Source organism: Amborella trichopoda, chromosome 12 (assembly GCF_054954075.1).
Source record: "Amborella trichopoda isolate Santa Cruz 75 chromosome 12, AtrichopodaSantaCruz75HAP2 v2.0, whole genome shotgun sequence".
Taxonomy (NCBI): domain Eukaryota; kingdom Viridiplantae; phylum Streptophyta; class Magnoliopsida; order Amborellales; family Amborellaceae; genus Amborella; species Amborella trichopoda.
The window spans coordinates 8,244,071-8,271,384 of record NC_142347.1 but is presented as its reverse complement, the minus strand read 5'-3'; the positions used below and the strand labels follow the sequence as shown (position 1 = coordinate 8,271,384).

Genomic DNA, 27,314 nt, shown 5'->3' with positions numbered 1-27,314 from the left:
GTCATATGCTGTGTGGGTCTCTTCGCCATCCATCAATCGATTACACGGTGATGACTCCGGGAAACTAGTTTTGTATACCTCATTCTTTCTAAGAAGCTCTAAGTCCCATGGCGTTGGATAAGTGAAAAAACTTCGAAAAATTAAAAAAAAATAAAATAAATAAAAAATAAAAAATAAATAAAAAATAAAAAATAGAAAAGAAAGAAGAAGAGACGAGAAAAGTAAAGTAAAGAAACATTACCATATATACAAGCTACCATAATAACAAACTCGAGAAAACAATATTCACACAAGCGAGCCATGCACATTCCTCAAGTGCGCATATGCATTGTCACTGCTTTTGAAGCTCTCCAAACACACCCAGCACATGTGGTTCCCACACTTGCACTCCACATGGTTGCATCCCTCGGTCTTCTCTATTGTAAACCCACACACCGAGCACCTCTTCACATCATCCTTCCCCCTCCTCCACTCATCCAAAGAGGAGTCTGGATCATCCTTGAATTCCTTATATTTCTCACAAGACAAATAGGGATGATACTCCAAATGACACTTTGTGCACACCTCGACTGAACAGGCACCACACACAAAGAGATCTGCGGGCACACCGATTCCTGACACCTTATACACATTAGGGCAATCAGGGGTTGGGCAAAAACGGTAGGCCCCACCGCTTGCCCCCACAAAAGCCCCTATTGATGCCCTAAAGAGCTCCTCCAACTGCTCATGTGCTAAGACGTTCCTTAGGTCTGCAAGCAAGATGAAGGACCCACACCCTTCCCTTGCACACCTCATGGGGAAGCCCTCGTGGGAACGAGTAGCAGAGTCACATTGCTCGATCAAGCAGGCCCTACAAAACCCATGCCCACACCCTTCAAGCACGTATTTGTCCTCTATATTGGAGAGGCAGATAGGGCATGAGGCCTCTGAGCTTGAGGTCCCCATCTCCATGGACCCATCACTAAGCTCCTTCGAAATCTTCAAAATTATTTCCTCAACCTCTTGCTTTGACTCCTTTTGGACACCACTAAGCGAAATGACCTGGCGTCGAGGGTCAAGTCGAAGGTCGCCTTTGGATAGTCTGTCTTTGAGGCCATGAAGGTCAGGCCCGAACCTTTGGACGACCTCCTTCATAAGGCCATGGGGTAGATGGGACCCACGAAGAAAGATCTCCAGCTGCTTATCTTCATAGAGGGCCAACAAGGAGTTCATTAGCTTTTCTTCAGCTTGCACCACGCCATCGGAGGTGCCAAAGACTCGGACGATGAGATTGTGACGATCAAATAGGATGCATGTGCAGGTCTCTCGCTCTACTGACTTCATGAGGTTGATACCCTCACGAGTTAAGAGGAGTTGCATGCTGCTCGCATTGAGGCCAGGGTGGGTTATGGTCTTGCCTTTGATTAAACTCTCGATGGACCACCGGCACTGGGCAACTGTTCGAACTGCGGGTGAAGATATCCTCACTCGCATGGAGCCATGCCCTGTCTGCTCGAGGTCCAGGCTCACATCTGCATAAAAGCCAGCAACCTTTCAATAATTTTGCATTGTCAACCATTCTACATAAGAGAAGCTATTAATAAGACAAGGAAAGATTATTTAATTAAATCTCTTATGCAACATCCCACATAATACGTAAACATTTTTTTAGCTGACCCAGATAATATCAACAAGACGAATAGAATGGTCTTCTCTTTTTTTTATTCTTTTTTTGAGGAAACTGCCATCTCTCTCTCTCTCTCTCTCTCTCTCTCTCATGATGAGTGAGTAGTCTATTTTTTTTTCAAACGGTATACGGAGCAAACAAAATTCACATGGCATTAACATTGAAAAGAAAAGCATATTCATTTTTTATATTAAAGGAATGGTGCAGTTGAGATGCATCAAGTGGAGGAATTCTTAGTTGAAGGTGCCTGCCTGCCATTAACTTGAAATGCCAATATTATTTTATTATACCACAGATTCATCAAGTAGCATAGTTTATTTCAATGATAACGAAATACAAATTGCAATATAGCATGAAAAGATACATTAATTTCATTTTAATTTTATTTTTTCAATGACACATCAATATTCATCCTCTGTTTAATGATCAATTCAAATCACATCAATATTAATACTCTGTTTAGCGTGTGTTAAAGATGGGTAAAATATAATGCCAAAAAATACACATTTTGTTCTACAAGAGATCCATTCAAATCAGACTCAAGATAGTTCTATAACTCGTGTGAGTGAAAGGACTCATAAAATAGTGCGAAAAGCAATTGAAGCAAAGGTTGTTGGAACCCGAAGGGAACAAAAAATGGTATCATTCCCCTGAAGGGGAACAAAAACTATACAAATTGGTGGATAAGAACAGAAAAAAAGAAAAGAACAGATGGCAAAGCGAGGGGAGCCAAAAGTCTAGGAGATGACCAACTGCAAGGCACCTTCTCTGGCGAGGGTGTCAGCAGCCAAATGTGACTCCAGGAGATGCTGAGGTCCCGGGAAATCTGAAAGATTTCATCAAAGATGTGCTCCATTCTCCACAGACGGGGATAATTTGGAGGCCCAGGAAATGACATTCCTAGAATCGCCCTCGATAACAGGAGAATTGGTCCACAGAGGGTTGAATAGCCTGAGTCCTTCATGCAGGGCTAAAGCTTCAGCCATGTTGGAGTCGTTGTCGCCTATCGAGCGAGAATAGGAGAGGAGGGAGGAGCCTTAAGAGTCCTGAAAAAGGCCACCAATTCCCGCTGGACCGGGGTTGCCAAGGGAGTAGCCGCCGAAGTTGAATTTAATTTGGCCTTCTATTGGTTGTCTCCATAAGGAGCGACAGATGTGGCGGGGTTTGAGGCGAAGGAGGACCCCCCAATTTTGGTAGAAATCCACAGAGGAGCAGTGAAAATAATTAGATGGTTTTGGCCTTGGCAATGATGAGAGACAAAGACTCGTCAATTAGGGAGGCAACTGAGGATTTAATCCCTCTAAAGATTCTGGAATTTCTTTCCATCCAAAGAACCCAGAGAATTGAACCTATAGCCACCCTCCAGAGAATTAAACCAGATTTGTGCCAAGGCTGAGAGTATTAAGGAAGTAAAGAGGTGTGGTATAGATTGGAGGATAACCCATGAGCAATTTAACAATTTGAGGAAGCGACCCCAAATTTTGGCTGCAACTTCACAGTGCAACAAAAGGTGTTCATTGGATTCCTCTGCAGAGAGACACATGACACATCTATTAGCAACCTGAACTCCCCGTTTTTGCAGCTGGTCTAAGGTAAGGGCCTGCTCGGAAATGGCAATCCAATTGAAAAATTGGATTTTCGGGGGTAGCATGGACTGCCAAGCTTTGCCAGCAGATGATGAGGACGGATGAGGAGAGAGGCATAAGAGTTGAATAGCCTTGAAAGAAGAAGAGACCGTGAAGATCCCTGAAGAGGAGGCAGACCAAATGAGCTTGTCTGGGCCGACAGATGGGAGGAAGATTTTGCTGATGAGACTTCTGAGCTCGATGAAACCAGGGAGTTCATTATCAGAAATAGGTCACCTAAGACCAGCATTCCAGACTCTGGTGGAACCCGAGGTGTCGAATCTCTGGGCCACAGAAGCCGCCTGGTTTGTGGTGGGAGTGAAAAAGGCAGGGAACCTATCTTTAAAGGGTAAATGACCTATCCAAAGGTCATGCCAAAACCGCACCCTAGAACCCTCACAGGGTCTGAAACGGGTATTGACCTTGAAGAGGGAGACTTTTATTAATAGACTTCCAAATGCCTGACGCGTTACTGTTGACGTTTCCTCGGGGGAGCCATTCAGAGTTACGGTAGTGGTATTTGTGTCTCAGAACATGTACCCATAGGTGGTCAGATTGAGTGGCGAAGCGCCACTACCATTTCCCTGGGAGAGCCAGATTGTTTGCTCGGAGAGGTCAAATTCCAGGACCACTTTTAGATTTAGGTAAACAGACTTTGGCCCACTATATAAGGTGGAACTTGTGTTCACCTTCTGCTGACCAAAGACATTTACGCATTAGTTGTTCTAGCCTCCAGCCACAGAAGCTGGAATATGGAAGGGGGACACTTGGAAAATGGGGATGTTGGCTAAAGTGGCCTTGATGAGAGTCATCTTCCCTGCCAAGGAAAGAAAACGACCTTTCAAGCCAGTAAATCTGCAATCAAACTTGTCTATAAGGTATACTCCATAAACTCTGTTTGGGCATACCAAGGCACAGGGGGAACCCAAGGTAGGTTGAGAGTGGGTGGTTGACTTTACAACCCCAACTATGGGCAAAAGAGTTAATGATAGCAGGATCAGCCGCTACCCCTATCAATTTGGTTTTATTGAAGTTTACTTTGAAACCAGTGGCCAGCTGGAAACATTTGAGGAAGAGGAGAGTTTTTGTTTGATGGGGGGAGGCGTCACAGAAGATAAGAGTGTCGTCGGTGCATTGGAGATGGGTTACAATGGGGCCATGATTTGCTATGTGAAATCCTTTGAGAAGACTATGGTCGAATAGGCCAGAGATTGACCTGCTGAATACATCAGTGACAATAGTGAAGAGAAAGGGTGAGAGAGGGTCGCCCTGCCTGAGACCTCGTGTAGCAGAAAAGTATCCTTTGGGAGAGCCATTGATTAGGATGGAAAAAGATGGGCTGGAGATGCAACCCCTCATCCATGCCCTCCATCAAAAGCCGAAACCCATTTGGAGCATGGTTTCGTCGAGAATACCTCAATCCACGTGGTCATAAGCTTTTTCCCAATCAAACTTCACGACCACCCCGGGAACCTTAGCCATATGCCTGGAAGGGATGGGCTTCATGGGCCACTAGGGGACCATCCAAGATTTGGCGATCTTTAACGAAAGCTCCCTGGGAAGGGGAGATAACCCAACCTAGAGCTTCTTTGAGCCTGGAAGCCAGAACTTTGGCTAAAATCTTGTAGGAAGAATAAGGCTAATGGGACGAAATCTTTTAGCTCCTCAGGCCCTTCGATTTTGGGGATAAAGGCTATGTACGACGCATTCATAGCCTTGTGGATGGCGGCCCTAAAGTGGAACTCATTGTAGAAAGACAATAGGTCGGGTTTAAGCACTTCCCAAAAGGATTTGAGCAAAGCAATGGGGAACCCGTCAGGGCCAGGAGTTCAGTTATGTCCCAAAGATTTGATTGCCCTAAGAACTTCATCCTCTGTGAATGGATTTTCTAGCCAGCAAGCAGCTTCAGGGAGAAGAGTTTTGAATTGAAGGCCATCCATGGTGGGTCTGGGACCCAGATGGTGCTTGGAAAAGGGAAGAGAAGTGGTCCATGAAGGCTGTATCGATCTGAAAGGCCTGATTAAGAGTGTTATTACCCAACTTAAGTTGAGTTACAGTGTTATCCCTTCTTCTGCAGTTGGCAATTTTGTGAAAGAAACCAGTAATGTGGTCACCTAGTTTGAGCCACTTGACTCTCAACTTCTGAGACCAGTAAATTTCTTCTTTACTGTGAGTCTCCTGAAATGAAAGCTTAAGCTGGGATCCGATGTCTCTGTCACTAATGGGGAAGGGGTGGCTATCCTCGATTGTGTCCCAGGAATTGATGGAACGCGGAATGGACTCCTTCTGGGGTCTAGAGCTTCCAGGAACTAGTTTGGCCCACTCTTTGAGGTTAGCTTTGAGAAATTGGCATTTTCGTTGAATATGAAAATCCGCCCATCCGTGGACTCTCGAGAAGTACGACCTCCACCATGCTTAGACTAGCTTAGAGAAATCTGGCTCCTTCAACCAGAACAAATTGAAGCGAAAGGTTTTGGTCCGCGAGGGGCCGGAGAAGGTCTAGGAGGATGGGCCTGTGGTCTGAAGAAGGTTTTGGCAATGCAACAGAGTGAGTCCCTGGGAAAGAAGAGTCCCATGCCATGGACGTTAAGAATCTATCAATTTTGGATAAGGATAGCTCTGCTGAATGGTTTGACCATGTGAAAGCGGCCCTCTGAAGCAGGATGTCAAACAGTTGGTGTCTTGCCACAAAATCAGAGAAGTCCATCATCTGGGAGCTGATTCTAGAGCTCGAATTTCTCTCATAGGACTATTATGTTACATTGAAATCTCCGCCTACCTACTAAGGATGGGGGCGTTGAGAGGCCAATAGATCGAGTTCTTGCCAAAAGAGTTGTCTAAGAGGGTTGGAATGGGGACCACATACTGCCGTGAATTTCCATGGGAAGTTATCAGGAATGCAGGAAAGGGATAGGGTTACTGAGAAATCTCTAGCATGGGATGAGGACAGGGAGTTGAGAGTAGGGTCCCAGATTACCCAGATGCCTCCAAAAGCACCTCGGGCATCTAGAGAAAACTATTGGCAGGGACAGGAGCCCCACACTTGCCTGACTTGGGGGAGAGAGGGAGCAGGCATCTTAGTCTCGATCATGGTGAGGACAGAGGGGGAGAAACGGGTGCACAGGTTGAGCACATTGCGGTGCTTCAGGTGATCACCAAGAACCCTAATGTTCCAAAGTAGAATCTTTATGGGTGGGACAATGAGGAGAGCCCTCGTCTAGGGGAGCGAAGAGGAAGGGAGAGGGCCACTGGATGAGATAAAGGTGGGTCTGAAGAGCTAGTTGGTCTAGGCCACCTAAAATTCATCCCGGAAGCTAGACTTGCTAACTCTCAATGGCCGTTGTTTTTAGCTTTGGTTATGGATCTGGCATCAACAGCGATGAGGGCAGTTGAAATTGAGTCCCATTAGGGTTGGTAGAGGACCTGGACCCGACCCGGTACCCGGCTGGTATGCCCGACTCGGGTCTGGGTATGGGTCGTTTTGGACCTGCAGGTAGGGTCCGAATCCAAGCTAGCATATGCGGATAGTCCCAGGTTCGGGTATGGGTCCTTTCATACCCAACCCATGCCATACCCAACCCGACCTTATTATGTTTAAATTAAAGAAAATGCTATGAAACACCAACTTGTGTAATTAGTTTTTTAATCTCGCCCCTGACAGTTTTAATGATAACCTGACACCCTGCCAGGCCCCTCTCTCTCTGTTTTGGGGTTTCTTCTCTCTCCCTCTCTCTACAAGGATATCTCTCTTTTTGTATTGGGGATTCTTTCTTTCTCTCCCGGAAACTACTCTATGTCGCTCTCTGTTTCTCCCTGTAGAAACACCAGGAAGCTTTCTCTTCTACTTCCCATTACCAGGAATCTGGCTCGAAGAAGAAGCTCCATCCTCAAAGGTCGCTCGAGGATGTCCCTCAAACAAGGTACGGTTTTGGGGTCTCCCTCTACGAAACTACCTCTCTCTCTCTCTCTCTCTCTCTCTCTCTTCAATTTTGGGTTTCTCTTTGTGGAACCGCCTCTCTCTCTTCGATTTTGGGTCTCTCACTTTAGAATTGCCTCTCTCTTCGATTTTGGGTTTTTCTCTCTCTTTGGTTTTGGGTCTCTCTTTGGTTTTGGGCCTCTCTTCAATTTTGGGATTGCCTCACTCTGTCTACGATTTTGAGTTTTTCTCTCTCTCTCTGTCTCGCTCTTGCTCTTGCTCTCACTCTCCATCTCTCAGCCAGCAACTCTTTCTCTCTCTCCCTCTCCCTGGCTCTCCCTCTCTCTCTCTCTCTCTCTCTCTCTCTCTCTCTCTCTCACACACTCTGTTTCTCACCCAGTATTACTCTCTCCCAGCAAGTCTCTCTCTCCCCCCCCCCCTCTCTCTCTTTATCTATTTCTCAGTCTCTCACCCAACAGCAGGAGGCTCTCTCTCTTTCTTGCCCAAATAGCAGGGGGCTATCTCTCTCGCCCAAACAAGATCCAAGTACGAGTTCGGGCCCTGGGTCCAAAAAAGCCTCTTCGTTACGGATATGGGTAGGATCCTTTTGGACCCATCGGGTACGGGTCCACAAGTGAAATTTCGGGTCCCGGACTGGGTTCGGGTCCAGCAAAACCCAACCCATACCCGACACGTTGCCACCCCTAAGTCCCATGACCTTAAGGACTTGAAGGATATCCCCTTGGGAAAAATCAACGGCATTCACAAAACTAGAGTCCACCAAAGGGGAGGAGGAGGAAAGGGTGATATCCAAGGGGCAAGGAGGAGGCAAAGGGATGGAGAGCCGAGGGATGGAACAAGGGAGGGGGAGGGAACAAGGGGCTCTAGCTTGGTGGTGAGGAAAGATCAAGGAACCTGAAGGGTTAGGGAAGGTGGATAAGGGGAGGGGGCTAGGGTGGATAAGGGAAGGTGGCTGCAGGATGGGGTTGACAGGGTGAGGAGAGGGGTTAACCAGCTACTTTGGGTGCTGGTGCGAAAGGCAGAGGAGGATTAGAGGGATGAATGAGGTTGGGTGCATTTGAGAGTGGTGGTTAGGCTTGGGTAAAGAGAGGAGAGAACAGTAGAGGGGATAGGGGAGGGGGGGCAGCCAACGAGGGGGAGGGGGGGCAGAGGCTGAGAATGCAGCTGATCCCATCTCGATGAGGGATAGCTTTGGGAGGTGACTCGATAGGGAGGGAGCAATAGGCGGGCACAAACCAGCCACGGATCCAGGAAGAGGTTGAGGGGAGGGATGAGAGGGTATAAAGCAGGCCGGGGGGCGAGAGCTTTGGTCGATGCCCATCAAGGAAGGGTTAGGTGGTAAGGTTTTTAAGAGGGGAGGCTACCTGTCAAAGGCTGGCGATGGGTAGACACCTGTCGGCAGGGGACCGACGAGGAGAGATGGCGGGCGCCAGCGAGCTCCTCGAGCATTGGGAAAGGCGACAGGGCTTCGGAAAGGGGAGAGGCCACATGGCAGGGTGCGACGGGCTGATCAAGACCTCGAGGTGAGGTAGGTGGGATTGGGAACGTCATGAGGTGGCTGAGAGGGCCATCATCAAAAGGCGGTTATTTTGAACTTTGATGGTCTGGGCAACCCACATAGCAGGAGGGAGAGAATTGGGCGATAGGCACAAGAGGGGTATGGGGTACCATGTAGGGGGAGGATGGCTGGATAGGCAATGATTAGATGCATGCAAAGGTCTAGGTGGTGGAGAATGGAACGAGGGTGAGGGGTGGGGACTAGTAGATAGTGAGGGATTCTATTTCTTCTCCCTAGATTGGAGAATCGACAGCGATGGCAGGTCTTCCTTGGGAGTCTAACGTGAACTATAGTCCACCCTTCTAACTCAGGGGGAGGGGAGGTGGTCCAGCCACCTGGACCGAAGGACCTGAGAACCATGGTCCATAGCACAGACAAGAGGTTGGGGAAGGGGAGAGGCCGAAGGCCAAGAGGTGAGGACCCTGTAGGATTTGTGATTGAAATGTAACCACAGGACAGGGAGAATGAGAGCAGGTACAGCAATTTCGATGAGCAGACGAATGGATCCCAGAGGCAGAGTCTCGAGAGACTTCCAATGGATAAAAACGAAAGTTCCACAGGCTTCAGCAATGGCTTTGAAAGTCTCTTGATGTCAGGTATGAAGGAGGATGTGGGACGCAACCACTGAAACCTTCTGATTACGAATGGCCCCTCTATCTGGGTTTCATTTAGAGAAATTGATTTTCACCCCTTTAAATTTCAGACGACTGGATTTTAAGACCCGAAGACTGCTCCCCTCAGACAGAAAAGAAAAAAGACAGTCCCCACATGATAATCTCCGACAGATAAGATTAGGTTTGTTCCAGGGGATTTTTCCCCATCTCTTGATACGTCTAACATTGTCTCTTGGGGATAGGCAGCGAGCAATGAGAGAGTTCTTCAAAGACTGGTCCAAGATTTCAAGATGACGGCCCTGAAGCGAAATAACAGGATGCTGGAAACTAAGGGGAGAAGTGGGTGCGGCAACATGGGAAGGAAGCAAGGATAAAAGATCCGAGGGGGGGGGGGAGTGGGTGGGGCGGCAAGAAGATGGTGGGAGAGGGAAGACCGGGGATGCGAGAGCATGTGGGGCTAAGGTTGTGAGGAGGAGCAGGAGTGAGGGTTGAGGGGGGTGGATGGATGAGATGGGAGTAAGAATGGTAGAGGGGCGAGAAGGAGGAGGCGAGAGCGGGGGGGTAGGGGGAGAGAGCGCTTCCTCATCGCTCCAGGGCAGGCATCTCAACCAAAGTCACAAAAGGATCCCTCTACATACATAATAGACAAGTTAGTCATCCGAAAAGATATTTCAGAAAATTGATGAACAAAAGCAAAGCAAAGGCAAGTTTTCTCCAAAGATATGTTAGGACCATTTCCTGGTTACAATGAAAAGAAAGGCATGCGATTGATGGGCCCAACAGCAGAGGAGCTATCCAAAAATTGACCCCTCTGAATCACTTCAAAGTCACAAGCTCTTGTACAAGACAACCTTCATTGGAAATGGTAATGGGTCACTATAGTTGCTTGATAGAAACTCCGCTCATGATTAACCAAGGAATATGAAACATATTGCATAAGGTGAAAGAGTGATGTTCAGTACGATTCATTAACAGGGCCAAACTTATAGAGATCTATGTCTCAAACACAGATACGAATATGGGGAGTAGGAACATGACTCAACATTACCCAAAATCCAAGACCATGCAAATACAGATGGTCCTGTGTCATAAATTCATTTCCAAACTTGAGCAGATTTCCCCAAATCCTGGGAAGATAAAAAAGAAACGTGAAATGGGAAAGAGTAAACCAGATCTTCTTTGACGACAGCACTAGCAACTCAAATCCTCCTACCGTGGTTTTTTTTTATTTTTAACTGTAAGAAAAAGGATGATATGCATAATGTTGTATATACATATTATACTATTCTAGAATCCAAAGGTTTTAAAATTAGTCGGACTAAGAGTATATGGAGTGCAAATTTAGTAATAATAGGAGTAGAGACGAGGAAGTAGTTAAGATTGACGGCCAATAAGTAGAAAAAAGGCCGCATTTTCAATATCTTGGGTCGAAATCCAGAAAAATAGCGAGATTAAGGAAGATGTCACACACGGAATTAGAGCTGGGTGGACGAGGTGGAGATGTACAACTGAAATTTTATGTGATCCCCACATACCAATGAGGCTGAAGAGCAAGTTCTATAGGACAACAGTGAGACCAGCTTTGCTCTATGGGGCGGAATGTTGGGCGGACAAAAAACAATATACCCATAAAATGAGTGTAGCGAAAATGAGGATGTTGAGATGGATGAGTGGCAAGACAATAAGGGATAGAATTCGCAATGAATATATCAAGAGAATTTAGGCGCAGCACCAATAGGCAATAATGAGAGAGAGTAGACTTAGGTGGCCTAGCCATGTGTGACGCCTACCAAGTACAGCACCTGCTAAGAGGTGCGAATTATTTCAATTGGAAAGGCTAAAAAAGGTAAGGGTTGGAAGTAGTCCGAAAAGATATGGGGACATATGGCCTCACTGAAGATATAACCTTTAATAGAGCAGAATGGAGAACAAGAATTCATGTAGCTGACCCCAATTACTAAGGAAAAGGCTAAAATGATGATGATGATGATGATGATGTTGATGATGATATATACATACTATATGTATAGTATAATACACAAAAATTATCATAATAGGCCTCCTCAAAAATTAAATCTTGTAATATCTCAATTTCGAGGAACCTGAAAATTTAAGTTAAAATTTCACTGACCCCCTTCTTTACACCCTTTCTCATTTTCTCATATTTTACCTCCAAGTATATACGCTTCTTTGACCACCCTGATTCCACTCAAGTCCAAAATCCAAATAATATTCCCTCTCCCTTCTTTGAAAAGGTCTTTCTCTCTCTAAAAGCCTCATGCAGTCCCTTGTCTCTCTCTCTCAAACTTCATCTGGCTCTCTCTCTCTCTCTCTCTCTCTCTCTCTCTCTCTCACAGACATTCATTCACTATAAACTAAAACTTACTCCTTTTCCCTTTATCTTCCTTCTGCCCTTTTACTAGTTTCCCTGTGACTATGTAGAGAAAGCGATTATTAATTTTAAACTTATTCTCTTCAACTCCTATCAGTCGCCTCACCTCAAAGGTATCGAAAAAGGACAAAGATGGGGGGTTTTGAAATCCAAACGAACTCTGTTATTTGGCTTTCAATGCATGGAAGGTTCACAGTGTCATGAATGGGTGAAGAAGTTTTGAGATTAGCAGAATTGGAAAAAACTTCTCAATTTCAGAAGAAAACAAAGAAAAAGGAATACCAAAAGGAGGGAATATTTAAAATAAAAAAGAAAAAAGAAAAAAGAAAAAAAAATCAAAATAGTGCCCTTCATTCAAGGATTTGATTGCTTGCAATTGCTGTATTCTTCGCTCTGCAACAAAGATCCCTACTTTCCAACTTATTTGCTATAATGTGTGAGCAGCATTGATCCTTCTTTTTGAATCATTTGCTTTCTGGTTCATCAATTGCTGATGCTTAGATGGCTGCTAGTGAGGCTGCTATGCAATGTTACCACGACATAGGGCCCATGGTGTCGTGTGACATGCCCACATGCGGACAAACTGGTTAACAGTAAATGCAACATTAAAATATTAAAAAAATCATAGGGCTTTGTTGATGCTCATCCCAGCACTTTTTGAAGTGCAAACGCTGGTACAACCACCTCTCTGCCCCCCCACTAAGTGTTAAAAAAAAAAAGAAAAACTATATTATATAATGTAAGATATATACTTTTTGGGAAATACTGGCGTAGGCCCACTAGCCTATAGCTACATATAGGCCCAACGACCTAGATTCAATATGGGCCGATCCAATGTTCACGATTGTATTTCATATTTTAATTTTAATTTTTTTATATAAAACTAAATCACTTAGGGCGTGTTTGATAAGTGGAAGTTTCTAGAAGTGGGAATTAATTGTCCCACTTCCATGTTTGATATTACTATGTGGAAGCTATAAAGTGGAAAGGTGACCTTCTATGCAGCGTTTTTTTTAGTGTTTAAATGGGTTCATTTTAGGAAGACCTCTCTTTCATCAAAAATAATGGAAGAGCAGTCTTCCATAATTTGTGGGAGAGTCCCTTCCACTCCCAAAAACTCCATGTGTCAAACACACCCTTAAAATTTTGAGCATGTGTTCTTTAAAAATGTTAGAATCCAATTAAAATATCAAAAAAATATTTTTTGAAAAATAAATTGATCAAAACACCCCCGAAATATTACAAAGATATTTTGGTCAATTTATATTTTACGAATTTATTTTTAATATTTTATTAGGTACACGTTGATGAAAAGAATAGACGCCTAAAATTTCACATGATTTGGAATTGTAGAAAAACATTAAAATTCAAATACAAAATGAGATCGTGTCCGTCAGATCGGCTTAGATTGAATCTGAGCCATCGGACCTATATGTAATTGTAGGCTAGTGGGCCTACATCAGCATTTCCCATACTTTTTATACATAAAAAATAAATGTACATACGTTTTGTGTTGACTTTTTATGTCGACATCCTACACAGACACTCGTAGACTCCGGCACGAGGTGTTGGTGTGTACATGTAATACTGTCAATACCTTTGATTTCCAAGCTGAGATCAAGTAGCTTCTCAACTTCTTCATCAACAGATTCTATAGTAGAATGAGATTTTCCTTTGAGAATTACTTAACAACCCTTCCGATGCTATGGACAAATACCGGTTCGAGAGCCTCACTGACAAGAGCAAGCTCAATGTTGGACCTAAGCTCCTAGTTAGGATTATTCTTGATAAGGTTAACAAGACATTGAGCATCATTGAGAGCGGAATTGGCATGACCATGGCTGATGTAGTGAACATGCTTGGTACAATTGTGAGGTCATCGTGGCACCGTTCCAAGGTCTGAAATCAGGCATCGAAAGAAGAAGAGAGGAAAAAGAACAAGATTTTTTTGAGAGCGTGCGCGCGTGCACAAAGGAGAAAGAGAGAGAGAGAGATGCAATGTTGTTTAAGAGAGTCTGAGGAGTTTAGAGAGAGAAATACTAGGTAAGAGAATGAGATGGGGGAAATAGGATTTGGACTTGAACGGAAATATGAAGTACACAAGAGCGTATTTAGGAAGAAAGACATTAAAAAGGGGGAAGGGGTTTAAGGAAGTGGGACCCTTAAATATTAAATCGAAGTATTAGGCTACTTAAGAGATATTACAAGGTTTTCATTGAAGTCCGCACTTTTTGGAGGGCCAATTTGAAATTTCCCTTGAATATATTATATAGTATATTAAAATATTTATTTGAACATTAAAGAAGTAGAAAGCTAGGAGGGTTCGAATGTTTGACCTAGCATTTAAAAGCCACATGTTCTAGCCAACTAAGCTACTCTAACTTAGTGTAATATTATTTATATATTATGTAATATATTATCCAAATCATCGATTCCAACCATCAATCAGAACAATAGCGAATGATTCCCAATACAAATTGGCAATTTTTTAGCATTAGTTTAATGGATAATTTTGGAAGTGGGCCCTAGAATACGTTTTCAATCATAAAATATGAGATAAACCTCATTTGGAAGGTTATTTAGATGTTAGAAGTGGAAATGTCCAAAAGAGAAATATTTAACGTTTTGGCAAAAAACAAATCTATCCAGGATTCACCAGAGAGAATCTCTTATAGAAATTTGGATTTAGAAAGAAGAAATCGAAAAGGAATCCACCATCTGGTATGAGGTATAAATATTTTATAGAAAGACGAACTGCAGAAGAGTCCGTTCTGTTGAATTCTCCTGTGAAAGTTTTAAGTGGAGAGCTTGTAGAGAAGCTAAACTTTACTTTCGAGTGAATCTTGTAGTATTTATTCCAAAAAAGATTTTTCTGCATGCACATTTTCATTTTCCTTGGTTTATTTTACTTCTCGAAAAGATAAACCCTAACGGCACGTTCCGCTACATGTCCACTTGCCCATGTTTATCTCTAAAGAAAGTGATAGTTACTGTAGGGCTTTCCGACCTTTTAACATTAAAATGTGAGAAAGCAGGCTCCACCTATTTAGATGTGAAGCTCTTTCCCAAGCTGATGGTAAAGCACTCTCAAGGAACAAATTCACAAAGGCCCTATGGAAAGCACTTTCACTAGAAAAAAATGTGCCTTCAATTTGTGTAAATTTCTTTGCAGCCTGCCCTCTTTGAGCATGATATTGTTCAGACAAATTCCCCTGTAAAACTCACTCTTTTCTATGATCTTAACCATGGGTAGAACCACAAGACCAACCTAAAGTAACCAAACTTTTTCAAAAAACTACGGATCAAAAAACAATGTTTTATAATTCCTATAATGCTCCTGTAACTTATAAATATTTCAATAAAACAAAGTTCTGAATATCCTGAAAGACACCTAGGCTAAATCATAGCCGACCCCAAATAGCTGGGATAAGGCTGATCATGAAAATGACCTAGGCTAAATCAAAAATGATTTCCTACAAGTATATTCATCTCCAACTTAAGAAATAGTCCTAAATTTGTGAATTAGCCAAATAAAAATCTTCACCAATTTCTCAGCAGTCCAACTTTCTTGAGATCTGTATGCATTTTAATTCCTTTATAAACTTTCAACAAGTAGATCATTGGCATAACTACAGAACATGACTATAGTTGCTCAGATCGAGATCGCAAACTCATTGGGGAATGGGGAAGAGAGCTCAGCATCTCAACAAGAATGAAGCTCCCTAGGGTAGAAATCAAAGTCCAAACAACCTAAAATATAGGTCCCAACTATGGCTCCTTTGGTGGGGAGCTTAGTCCATACTACATTTTGAGTAATTCAAAACTTTAAAATTTTATTAAATATTCCAAAAAATTCAATCATTCTATAATATCTCAATAATTTTGCTCTCCACTAAACATTTTCATTAATTGATAGTTTTTTCAATTTAAAAATTTATTAACTACTTCAAAAAATCCAATTATTTTATAATAATTTAAAATCATTGTTTTCCTTTCACCATAGCTCATAAACAATTAAAGTCATTTAAGATATTCTTAGTTCGTAAATATTTCATTATGTATTATTTTAATTTTAAAAAGTAACAACCCTAGCCGTCCTTATTCCTAGAAAACAAAAGTATTAAAATGAAGCCCAAAATTATATATACATAAAAGAAAGCATTGTAATTTTGTTTATTAAGTAGATCTTATATAGGCATGCCACCTTGTGCAAAATAGCCATTACATGCCAACTTGCCGTTATGTAGCCATGCCAGTAATGCCAACTTTCTTGTGGGAGAACTGTAGTAGTAATAGGATTAAGTCGAATTCCAAGAGTCAAACTCAAAAATGTTAATGATGGACAATACAATCTAACACCACCGGAAATCGTTATTGTCTGAACAAACAAGCAAATGATCCATTTAATTTAAAATATAACACAAATAACATGAGAGATTCAAACTCATTGCTCCAGCACAAGGGAAGAGAAGCTTTGTGCCTCCAACAGTAAGAAAGTTGCATCTTGCCTCTGTAATGTCTAAATCTCATTATATAAATCATTCTTTAATAAATAAATTTATTTATCTAATATATATTTCTTTAATAACTCAATAACTTTGCTTTTGAGTCTAGATCCATCTTATAGGAATCTTGATCCCATGATTGTAGAATCTCCATTTACTTTGCCTCAGATATGATGATAACCAATATGTGTCAACAACTCAATATACTTCCTTTTGATTCTAAGTCGCAACTTAAAGGAATCTCAATCCCATGTTGGTGGGACATTGGTGTGGATTACCTATGAACTCTCCAAAGTGATGTTAAAGGATCTGGATCCTATGTAACTCAGGATCCCGATCCCTAACAGAAAGAATCAAGATCCTACATATCAAAAACCCTGGAGCAACATCCCCCCACATGGAGCGCATGATTGAGCTTCGGGTGCAAGATCGACCCTTTGGAAGGGCAATCATGGTAACTAGATCATGACTTTAGTCTTAGAGCCCACGACTAAACAAACCATAGTTACCGGAATCTCTCATGCAAGGTCGCGATTCCAATTTGGAATCCCTATTCTGCATTTCCAATAAGAATCTTCTGGGAATGCACTTCTGTGAAGTCAAGAATCTCGATTTCATATTCTAGAAATCTCGATTCCAACACTTACAGAATCTTGTTTCTAATATTTATTTATTTTTGATTCCTTAATTGTTGAAACCCAACTCTGCATATGTTGAATCTGCATTCCACATATAATGATACTTGATTCGATTGTTTTTGAATCCAGATTCTTGAACATCAAGCGCTGTGGTTCAGGAATCTTGCTTCCACCCCTGTAAAATCTTGATTTAATTTTTGGAATCGTAATACCACAAAATCAATTACTAATATTCAAGATGCACAAATCTGTGAATTGTGGATCAGTTCAAATATTATGGATTTCGATTTCACTTATTTGGAAACCAGTCTGGCGACGATTTTCTCCCATAGCTCATATGTGCTATAAACAATAATCCAATGAATGCATTTTCGTAGTATTGGTATAACTCAACTATCAATTGCATATGTTTAAAGTTAAGTTCTTATCAAGTATCATTCTGATGTCATTTGCAGGTAACAAAGGAAAGTATAACTTCGGTGTTGGAGCATTAAAATTAAGAGAGCTTGAATCTTGCAACGTTAAAAATTCAATACTCCACGTCCTTAACCTTGGTATCAAAGGCACATACTACAACAGATAACACCATGGCACAAACAAAATCTCATTTTGAGCAATAATAAAGAAATCATAATCACAGTTTAAAAATACCTGAGATAATATTTGTATCTTTATAGACAATTTCCCTAAGTAGACTACGATTTTCGATTACTTGACCTTCTGAAACTGAGCCTAAGGCTCAATAGTCAATGCATTGACTTCAAATCTAAGGAACCCTTCTTCAGGTTTTGAGACCTCCGAACCCTTCTTCAGGTATTAGAGACCTCTGATCTCGATTTCTTGATGAGGTTCTCAGTTGTTAAGGCGCTAGGTATCGTTCACATAGGAATCTTGATTCTCAAAGGGTTGAAACTAGAACCCACAGAGTTACAAATCTTAATTACCAGATGGATCGAAACTTGATTCCAAACTAATATGAATCTCGATTACAAATAAATCAGAACTAAATTCCAAAGACGTCAGAATCTTGATTCCCTATATGAAGGAATCTCGATTCCATATAGGTCGATTACAAATAAGTTTGAAACTCCATTCCAAAGAGGTGAAAATCTCGATTCCATATATATCGGGATGGCCATTCATTCGGGTCGAATCTCAACTCCTATAAGTAGGAATCTCATTTCCTGCAATGCGGATGTCGATTATAGAAATAGGAATCTTTTAGCCAGTCGCAATTCTGCGATTCCAATTCCTAAATCTATTCGGAACCTCTGGCATTTCCAACAGCTCTGAGACAAACTATAGAGGGTGGCTCCCAACCCTTGGCCTAAAAACAAAAAAAATATACCCAAGAACATGGCAGTCGCAATATAATTGTATGTCATATCGATTATCTCCCAGGGTCAAACGGAAAATCAGACCTCCCATAGAATCCTGCAGTCCCTTCCATGACAGATTTCATAGGAGCCAATAGGTTATTCCCCTAATGCATAAATATTGAACATGCTCAAGTGTCAATAAATTGCCAACACTTCACAGAGAATACTTCTCCTATAGTTTCATAATAATAACTTCCTTAAGGCAGAACTGGTTATCAATGATCTGTTTGATACGCTAAATTGAAGAAAAATCAAGAGAAAGACATATACCAGTGCTCCAGAAAAGGTCATAGGAATGACAAGGATACATCATACTCTAATAACAATTATGTACAAGACTTTAAGCCCAATGAAACACATACACAAAAAAATTTTGAAGAAAACTAAGGAACATCAAAACCAATTATTACAATGATCAATATAACATCTATGAGTCCAATAAAATTTACAAATATGGTGACAAAGAGGACTACTATTAAACTTAGAGAATCAAAAATACCTTTTTCCCGCTTCAATTTCTGGAAAAGAGAATCCAGCTGTTTCTTGATAACCTTGTAGACAGGGGGGGAACAGCTAACTGAGCTATGAAACATCCGTTGGCAATATATCTTCTGCCATGGAAGACAACCTTTCAGGACACTATCCTGGATGTGGTCCAAAGCAATTGCCGCTTTCAAATGTAACCTCCCATCAAAAATAATCAAAGCTCTCACAATATAATCCTTAGGATCAGATCTATATACATGTACACGCAGCTTGTCTCTTGGTATGAAGTTTGCAAATTCTCTAATGAGTGCTTCTGCACAGGCCGCAGAAGGAGGATGATCGACAGCTTCACCTCTCAACAAGAAAACATCAAGTATGTTCCTTTTTGTGGCATTTCTTAAAGCATCCCATATATCTGGTTCCATAACATTGCTATCAAGTCCACTTACGACAGCAGAATCAATGTTTTTCCTACTGAGAAAACAATTAACAAGCTTGCCATCAATCAATAAGTATGGACATTCGTGGATAAACCTTTCAACTTCATGTGGTTCAAATCTGATAATAGCAACACCCTTGCTTTGTCTACGGGGCCAGCTAACCTTGGCTCTTACTGCAGGGAAAGAATGCACCTTTGGATCACTTCCAAGCGCTGTCCTTAAAGGAGTCACTTTCAAAAGAGACCCTTCTATTTTTGTATCATTCAAATTCACCACAACTTTTTCTGCAGCTTCAGGACTGAGCAACGTGATCGTGCCCCACTTTTCTAAGTTTACTCTTTCTCGCCCCACTCCACTATATTTATGGAAACTACCTATACCAGAGGCACATTTATCAAACATCAAAAGGAGTTCCTTGTCATCAAGAGTTTGTGTGTTTTCATGAGAAATTTCAACAGTTAAGAATCTCTTCTCCAGTTCTAAATGCTTTATCTCAGCACCAGAACCAAACAATGCCGAAGAAGGAAAGCTACCCTGTGCCCCATAATGCAAACATTTCTCAAGGCACTCATCCTTAATCCATTTTGTTTCATAGCCCAAGGCCTCATTTACAATTTCATAGGCCTTCTCAATTTGAACTTCTGGAGCAAATATATGTATCTCTCGCGTATCAAAGTCAACATTGATGTTCACATGCTCGTCAGAGAAAGTTTCTCGAAGTCGTGAAACAAGACCAAGTAGACTATGGTTATACTTCCCACAGAACCTTTTCAATAGTGAGCTTCCAACTCCCGAAATCACTTTGTTCTCCATTCTTTTGCTGCTTAACTGTGAGACATCAAACAAAATAGAGGGCCTTATGGTGTCCAGGAATTCAAAATCAATAGTGGTAACACATGCCAAATAATCCTTGGTAGTTGAAAGGAGTTCACCAAAAACCACCCAACTAGGTTTGTGACCATATACTAAAAACGAACATGCTGGATGAAGCTGTGCATGCTTTCCCGTCGAAGCTATCTCATAACCAATACGATTACATCCAGAAAACATGGCAACATTATCTGCAAGGGCTGACAATATAATTCTCCTCAACTTCTGATCAAGTACACTAGCAATATGGGGGAACCATAACCAGTAGCTTGGAACAATAATATTCAGATCATGTTGAAGGCAGTGTTCCAAATCAAATATCATGTCCTTGCACCGTCGCATGGATTTTGCATTAATACTGTTCTCCCAACACCATCTGTTCCTGTCGTTTGCTGGCTCATTCTCCCACTCTTTGTAAACAGAAAGAAGAGTGAAAAGATCCCCATCACGGTGGCAAAATTTTACCTTAAGGCAGTCTGACTTTGTTTTCTCCTCATCATTCCCAACTCTGCAAAATATGCTGTTTGCATTAGCCATTACAGCAGCGAGAACGAGGCCTTCTCTGCCCAAACTCTCAGAAAAGCAACCAAGAATAAGCTTTCCCAGTCGAGGTTCAATGCCCAATTTGACCAGTTGATGGCCACAATCAGTCAACTCCAGAACATCACCTCTGAAGATAACAGCACCCAGTTGAATTAAATTCTGAATAGCTTTCTCAATAGCCTTTGGATTGGGTGCATCAATAAAATCGAATGATTGTATGTTCTTTACACCGATTGCAAGAATTTTAAGGACAGCGACACCAAGATGGACTCTTAGAATTTCTGGCTCTGGATGACAAGGCATAGATGCAAACTCCTCAACTGAGTAAAGCCTGTAGCATTTGCCTGGTTCTGTTCGACCAGCACGACCACTTCTTTGATTGGCTGAGCTTTGGCTGATCCGGCACACTTTAAGCATATTCATACCAGTGCTAGCCTCATATCTGCACTCCTTAACCAAGCCACTATCAACTACGTACTTGACACCAGGAATGGTGAGAGAGGTCTCAGCAAAATTTGTGGCAAAAATGACCTTTCTCTTCCCTGAATAGCTTTGAAAAACATGACACTGTTCTTCACTAGATAGCTTCCCATGTAATGGCAGTGCAACTGCATTAGGAACCTGAAACTTTTCACAGGCCCACTCCACTTCCAACTGGGAAGTCAAAAAAGCAAGAATAGCCCCATCATCCTCTCTCACATGAATCTCACGAACCATTTTAATAACATCCTTGACATAAGGGCCAATGAGAGGACCATCTTTGGCCTCAGAAGGCTCTGAAGATAAATAGGTAACATATTTGATGTCCACACCAAAACTTCTCCCCATCACATGATAAGTGTCACATCTGAAAAAGTAATTTGATAGCTTGTCTTCGTCTGCTGTTGCTGACATTATAATAAGCCTTAAATCTTGTCTTCGAAGGAGAAGGCCTTTGATCAATGCTAAGAGGAGATCTGTATTCAAACTTCTTTCATGGGCTTCATCCACAATGATGTAGGATACATTGGACAAATCCGAGTTATACAAGCAATACTGGAGAAGACAATGATCTGTCATAAATATAACCTTCGAATTAAGTCTTTGCATGCAAGAGTATGCAGTGTGGCTAACAATAGAATTATCAGCATAGCATCCAAGACATTCTTCACCAACCCTTTGTGCAAGAGATGCAGCAGAAATTTTCCGCGGCTGAGTGCAAATAATTAAACCCTCTGCTAAACCTGAATCAGCAAGAAATTGAACCAATTGCGTACTTTTTCCAGAGCCAGTTTCCCCAACCAAGACCAAGACCTATCAGGAGAAAGTAAAAGTTAAATAAACAACTGAGACAAAACATAAGTAGAACTTAACCAGAAAAGGACTGCATGGCATCTTGTATGTAAATGCACATTTTTACTACACGGCAAAAGCTTTTGATATGATTCAATAAAAAGGACGAGATATAAAAATTATAAGTCCTTCAGCCCAAAACTATTCCAAGAATGAACAGTTGATTCTCAAAAAAGAAATGGTACAAGAAGTAGAAACAATGTGAAAAAGAAAAAGCAAGGAATGTATGACAAAGAAGTAAACATATTTAAGATAAATCATAGTTACCAGGATCAGAATCCAACCAAATCTAGGATTGGAATTGGGAAAGAGGATAGTGACAAGCAGGAAGCACCCCATGGTAGGATCACGAGCCACACACCTTGAACTCTAGGGATCTCAGTTTGCCGGTACTGATACCTTCCTAACACCAGTTCAGTCCCAACTGATTCCCACTCCGGAGAGGCAATTCCTGATCCGGATCATCAGGTTTTGAAACACTGGTATATACCACCATACGATATACTAGGATATATACTAGTGTTTTGAAACACTAGCACATAACTACATACTACACTACTAGACTATAACTATAGTACTATACTATACTAGTATACCAAACCACATCGCTATACTATACTACACTACTATATTATATTATAATGCCAGGGAATTTGGATCCCTTGTAACTCAAAATCTCCATCCCCAATAAGAAGGATCGAGATTCCAAAATTTAAAAACTCAAGGAAGAGTGAGACTGCTTTCCCTGGAGTGCAAGAGCAAGATTCCAGAGAGGAATCGACCTCTTGGTTGGGTGATCCCAGTAAACATGAGACACTATTTGCAGGCTAACATGAATAACAAAGAAATAATCTATTATCTTTTGTTCACTGATCAGAAAGAGCGAAGTTCTATATCAATCTCCGCAACCCGCCAAAGATACCCATGATGTTGAGGGATGCAAAAAGTATGCACATAATACATTACAAGAATCTGTGGAAGCTTTGGCTCAATGATTTATCCTGAGAACTGCAACTAAAAATAGGCTGAGTGTGTGTGCTTGAGTGTAACATGGAATAGCAAAAGTACGTACACTCAAACTATTGATCAAGGGGTAAACCATATGTGGCAGATATTTTCATAACTGTACTATGAATAGACTGTAGTACATAAGCTTGCCACCTATGCCCTTCTTGCCTTTGGTTTTCTTCTTTTTAGGTTTGCCAACTGCAATAGAAAAAATCAGGACACTATCCTAGCACCACATGATGGAAAACTCACTTATAAAAATATTCTAGAGTTGATGTAACCTGTTCTGTTCATGATGTGTGGGTGATTGGCAGGGTGGTCCTTGCAGTTTTATTTTGACAGTATCCCAGTCTATACAATGAAAATCAACACAGGTTTCTTTGCCACCATTTAGTAAATGCCTTATGCTATAGGGAATATCTTGGAAAACGCTGCTTAAAACTGCTCTTCTAATATGGAAAAAAAAAGGGGGGGATCCTTGAGGTATTTAAAAAATGATTGTAGAAGACACGAGTATGCCAAACCTATTATGAAGCTATTCTATCAAGAGAATTCAATAGATCTCATCAAATCATAATTAGGGAATCCAAATTAGGGATTGAGAAGGTGATTGAAGATGAAACATATCAACGTCGCACAACATGCTATCACAGACAGGCCGATGTGTGGAACTTATTTAGTATTAGGTATCAATATAGAATTCCTGGTGTTGACCATCATGGAAAAAATTGAGATATTAGGAATTATGTATGAATCCCTTTTCTCGAGTGCAGCCCGAGTATTTACCATAACTATTTCCCATAGCCTTCTTTCTTAACTTCTGTCTACTTCATTCATGGGAAATTTACAAGCCCATAAATAAAAGCTCATACCACCACAGGAATGGAAACTAAACTTCTGAAAATGTGCAAGGTTGAACTAACCTGTTTGGTTCATGATTTGGGGATGGTGGGTAGGTCACAACAACTATTTTTCTTTTCACATTTGCTCCTTTCAGTTTTAATCTAGTGTTACACCGGTCCACATGATGACAATCAGCACAGAGCGCTACACCCAATTCAGTTAAATGCCTTATGCAATAAGGAAATCTCAAACACGCTGCTTAAAGTAGCTTCTCTACAACAGAAAATAAAAGGGGTACTAGGAGTATTTCAGAAATTATTGTAGAAGCAGTACTCAGAACCGACACAGCTATTTTATCAAAAGATTTTGACAAATCCCATCAAATCATAATTAGGGTATCCAAATTGGGAATTGAGAAGGTATTGAAGATGAACCATATCAACGTGGCACAACATTCGGGAACAGAACAAACCGGCCTGTCCATGGAACTCACTAAATGTGTTACATATTAATATAGATTTCTTTTTTTGGAAAATTACTTTTCTGAGATAATTATAATATAAATTTCCACTCAAATACAGAAACACCTCCTTACAATCATGTATGCAAAATTTCAAGAGTAATACAATAAAGCCGAGTCTGGAAAGGTTCCTTTTGCAACGAAAGGCCAATTCAGTTAAGAATGTATTGGTGGTATTACCATTTAGCTACATCATTTGCAATTGAGCGGGAAATGAGAACACAACTATTAGCCCATGTTTTACATAAGAAAAGAAAAGGTGTCAAGAGTTCTTTCTCCCTATTGTACTCCTCACAATCATGCATTGTGTGCTGATAGTGGAATTTACGGAATTTGATGCCGCTGATAAATGAAGCCTAAATCTAACGAGGCACACCCCATCCATTTCTTTCTTTATTAGTTATTTCATTCTGAGATTAATGCACTTAACTGCATACAGTTGGATTCAATTCACGACGATTCAATACATAAAAGAAACACCCATGTTCGCTCTAAGGGGCTCCTGTTCAAGCTGGTCAACAAAACATGATTTTTTTAAGGCATAAACACAAACTCAACAGTCCCTAAGAAAGATATCAAAAATGCCCCACCACCTTAGGTTCGTTTTTTTTTTTTTTGGGTAAGTAACCTCATGTTCTTAAATGTATCAAACATAACACCATATGTCTAATGTCATCATTGACCAAGGAACCTTAGCCCAGCACCAAGTATGCATAATGAAAGAAATCAGCATTCCCAAACCCATTGTCCAGAACCCAAACACTCAAACCGCATATCTACAAGCCTAACCGGGGCACCAAATGTGTTACATGAAGGTTCTCCACTAATAAGCAAGATGCTCAAAAATGTTTTTATGACTATACTCATAGGTCTCTGAAGTATGGACAAACACAAATCAATCTGGATAAATGCGCTGAGACTTGCCTCAGCAAAGGGTCCGAAGCGAGTTACTCGGCTGAATATGTAGGACAAGCCCAAGACATACAAAAAAAGGCCCTAAATAAATTAAGGAAATAAAGAAAAATTTGAAAAAAAACAAGTTTGCAAAACTAAAATAAACCAAAAAAAGAGATTATGGCAAAAGAAAACTGATTCACAGTTTGGGGTATTTAAACAAATAAAAAAAAAGGGAAAATATAAATATCAAGATTATGGTAAAAAAACTACCAATCTTTGTCAAAAAAATCTAAAATCATAAACAAAAGCATTATAGAGCAATATGACATTTTTTTGAATTTTTTTGAATGTTTTTATGTCCCTGAATTGAACACACAAGTCTGGGAAACTTGGCCTCTTTGCGTCAAATTAAGTTTCCATGAGGATAGTTACTGACAAACAATCAGCAAACAACTCGTTAACAGCCATGAATTTCAAAGACATAACCACTAATACTCCTGTGAAAAATGAAACATAAGATTACACAGAACAAGCCAACAAGTTAGGAATTGAGTCTACCATAAGAAAAACTTTCAATTAAGACTGCCACTTAAGAAAAACTTTCAATTAAAACTGCCACTTTGCTCAACAATCGGTACTGAATTTGACAATAGTTATGAATTTCAAATCAGAGACCCATTCTTTCAGCTGGATTTACTGAAACTTACCTCTATAAAATCAAAAAATAATGAAAAAGATGTTTGAAACACAGAATTGGGGATAGCATGGAAAGTACCTGGTGATGTAAAACCTTCTTGAGTATCTCCTGCCGACATCCATAGATGGGCAAGCCATCATCAAGCCTCCTGCACTCTCGCAACAAAATATGGTGAAGCCTATCCCAATTCCAAGTCCCTTTAAACTTGTAAGGGACCACCCCATCATCCTCTGAATCATAAGACAAGCAATCATCCCAAATTGCCAAGTCCAACTGGTTATGTATACACACCATTGCACTCTTGAACTCCTCAATCCTTTTCTCAACAAGTCTTCTCTCTGATATGAGACCTTCCTTCTTTCCATTGATTTCATAATACTTTTTCAAAGGGTTGGAGCTCTTGAGCAAAGACACCACGTTTCGAAGCTCCATGTCAATGGTTTCGAGCTTCTGTTTGCACCTTTCAAGGGCTTCACCTCGAAGCAAACACTGAACATGAACAGCAAAAAGTGTTCGAAGGCGATCAGTGAGCTCATTTTGATCAGATGGCACAACGACTCGCGTTTTGAAGCGAGGAGAGAAGTAGTGAGCTCCATCAAGGCGGCTTTCCCAGAGAGCGATCATGGCTTCTAGTGCATCTACCCACTGGCTATACGACAGCCTCGCGACAACGAGCCCTGGAGAAAAAATTTCATGAGAATCGGCGTGAGGGCAGGATCTGATGAGCTCGCTGATGTTCCATGATAACATGCGCTTCTTAACAACCCATAATTCCACCTCAAAATTGGGCCCTGCTCGCTCTGATGGCCGTCCCAGAATTCCCTTAGCCATCCTTCTCTAATGTCTTCAAAGTAACGAAAAGTTGCAGAGGGTTAGGGTTTTTTAGGACGAAAAACGAGAGTACGAAAGCGCAAAGAGAAAAAAAAACTGGACGGCATGCAGGAGAGAGAAGAGTACGAGGGAGTAGGAACTGTAGCCAGAGAGAGAGAAGAGAGAGAAGACTTGAAGTGGAAGTAAACCTCATAAACAGTAACAGAGAGAAAGTACCTGAAATAGAAGAAATCATGAAAACCACAGAACACAATTTCTTCTAAAAATAGGAATACCTTCTAGAGAGAGAGGCCAGCTATCTTAGGAAATACTGCGAATTGTTAGAGAGAGAGAGAGAGGCGAGCTATCTTAGGAAATACTGCAAATTGTTAGAGAGAGAGAGAGATGGGGCTGTAAACTGTGAAAGAGAAGATAAAGTTCCGTTTGAATGGAAGGCCGAGATGGCTGTAAGCCATAGCATATGGAAACTACGATGCTGGGATAACTGGATTGGACGGCCTGGATTTTCGGCCAGAATATCTCAACGGTTTATC

The 27,314-nt window shown here is 41.2% G+C and overlaps 1 protein-coding gene across 2 annotated transcripts; it reads right to left on the bottom strand.

Moving 5' to 3' along the window:
* Positions 1 to 222: 222 nt before the first annotated feature.
* On the bottom strand, positions 223 to 27,314 carry LOC18445601 (ATP-dependent RNA helicase DEAH12, chloroplastic). Of its 2 annotated transcripts, XM_011629255.3 has the most exons (4): positions 26,998 to 27,314; positions 26,029 to 26,794; positions 18,814 to 21,946; positions 223 to 1,511 (listed from the first exon to the last, which is right to left on the bottom strand). In XM_011629255.3, exons 2-4 carry the CDS (start codon positions 26,779 to 26,781, stop codon positions 286 to 288), a joined length of 5,112 nt encoding a protein of 1,703 aa, XP_011627557.2. In that variant the 5' UTR covers positions 26,782 to 26,794; positions 26,998 to 27,314; the 3' UTR covers positions 223 to 285. The 2 variants fall into 2 exon arrangements, with proteins under 2 accessions (XP_011627557.2, XP_088710584.1); XM_088854458.1 differs by lacking the exon at positions 26,998 to 27,314 and having other exon boundaries at positions 26,029 to 26,798.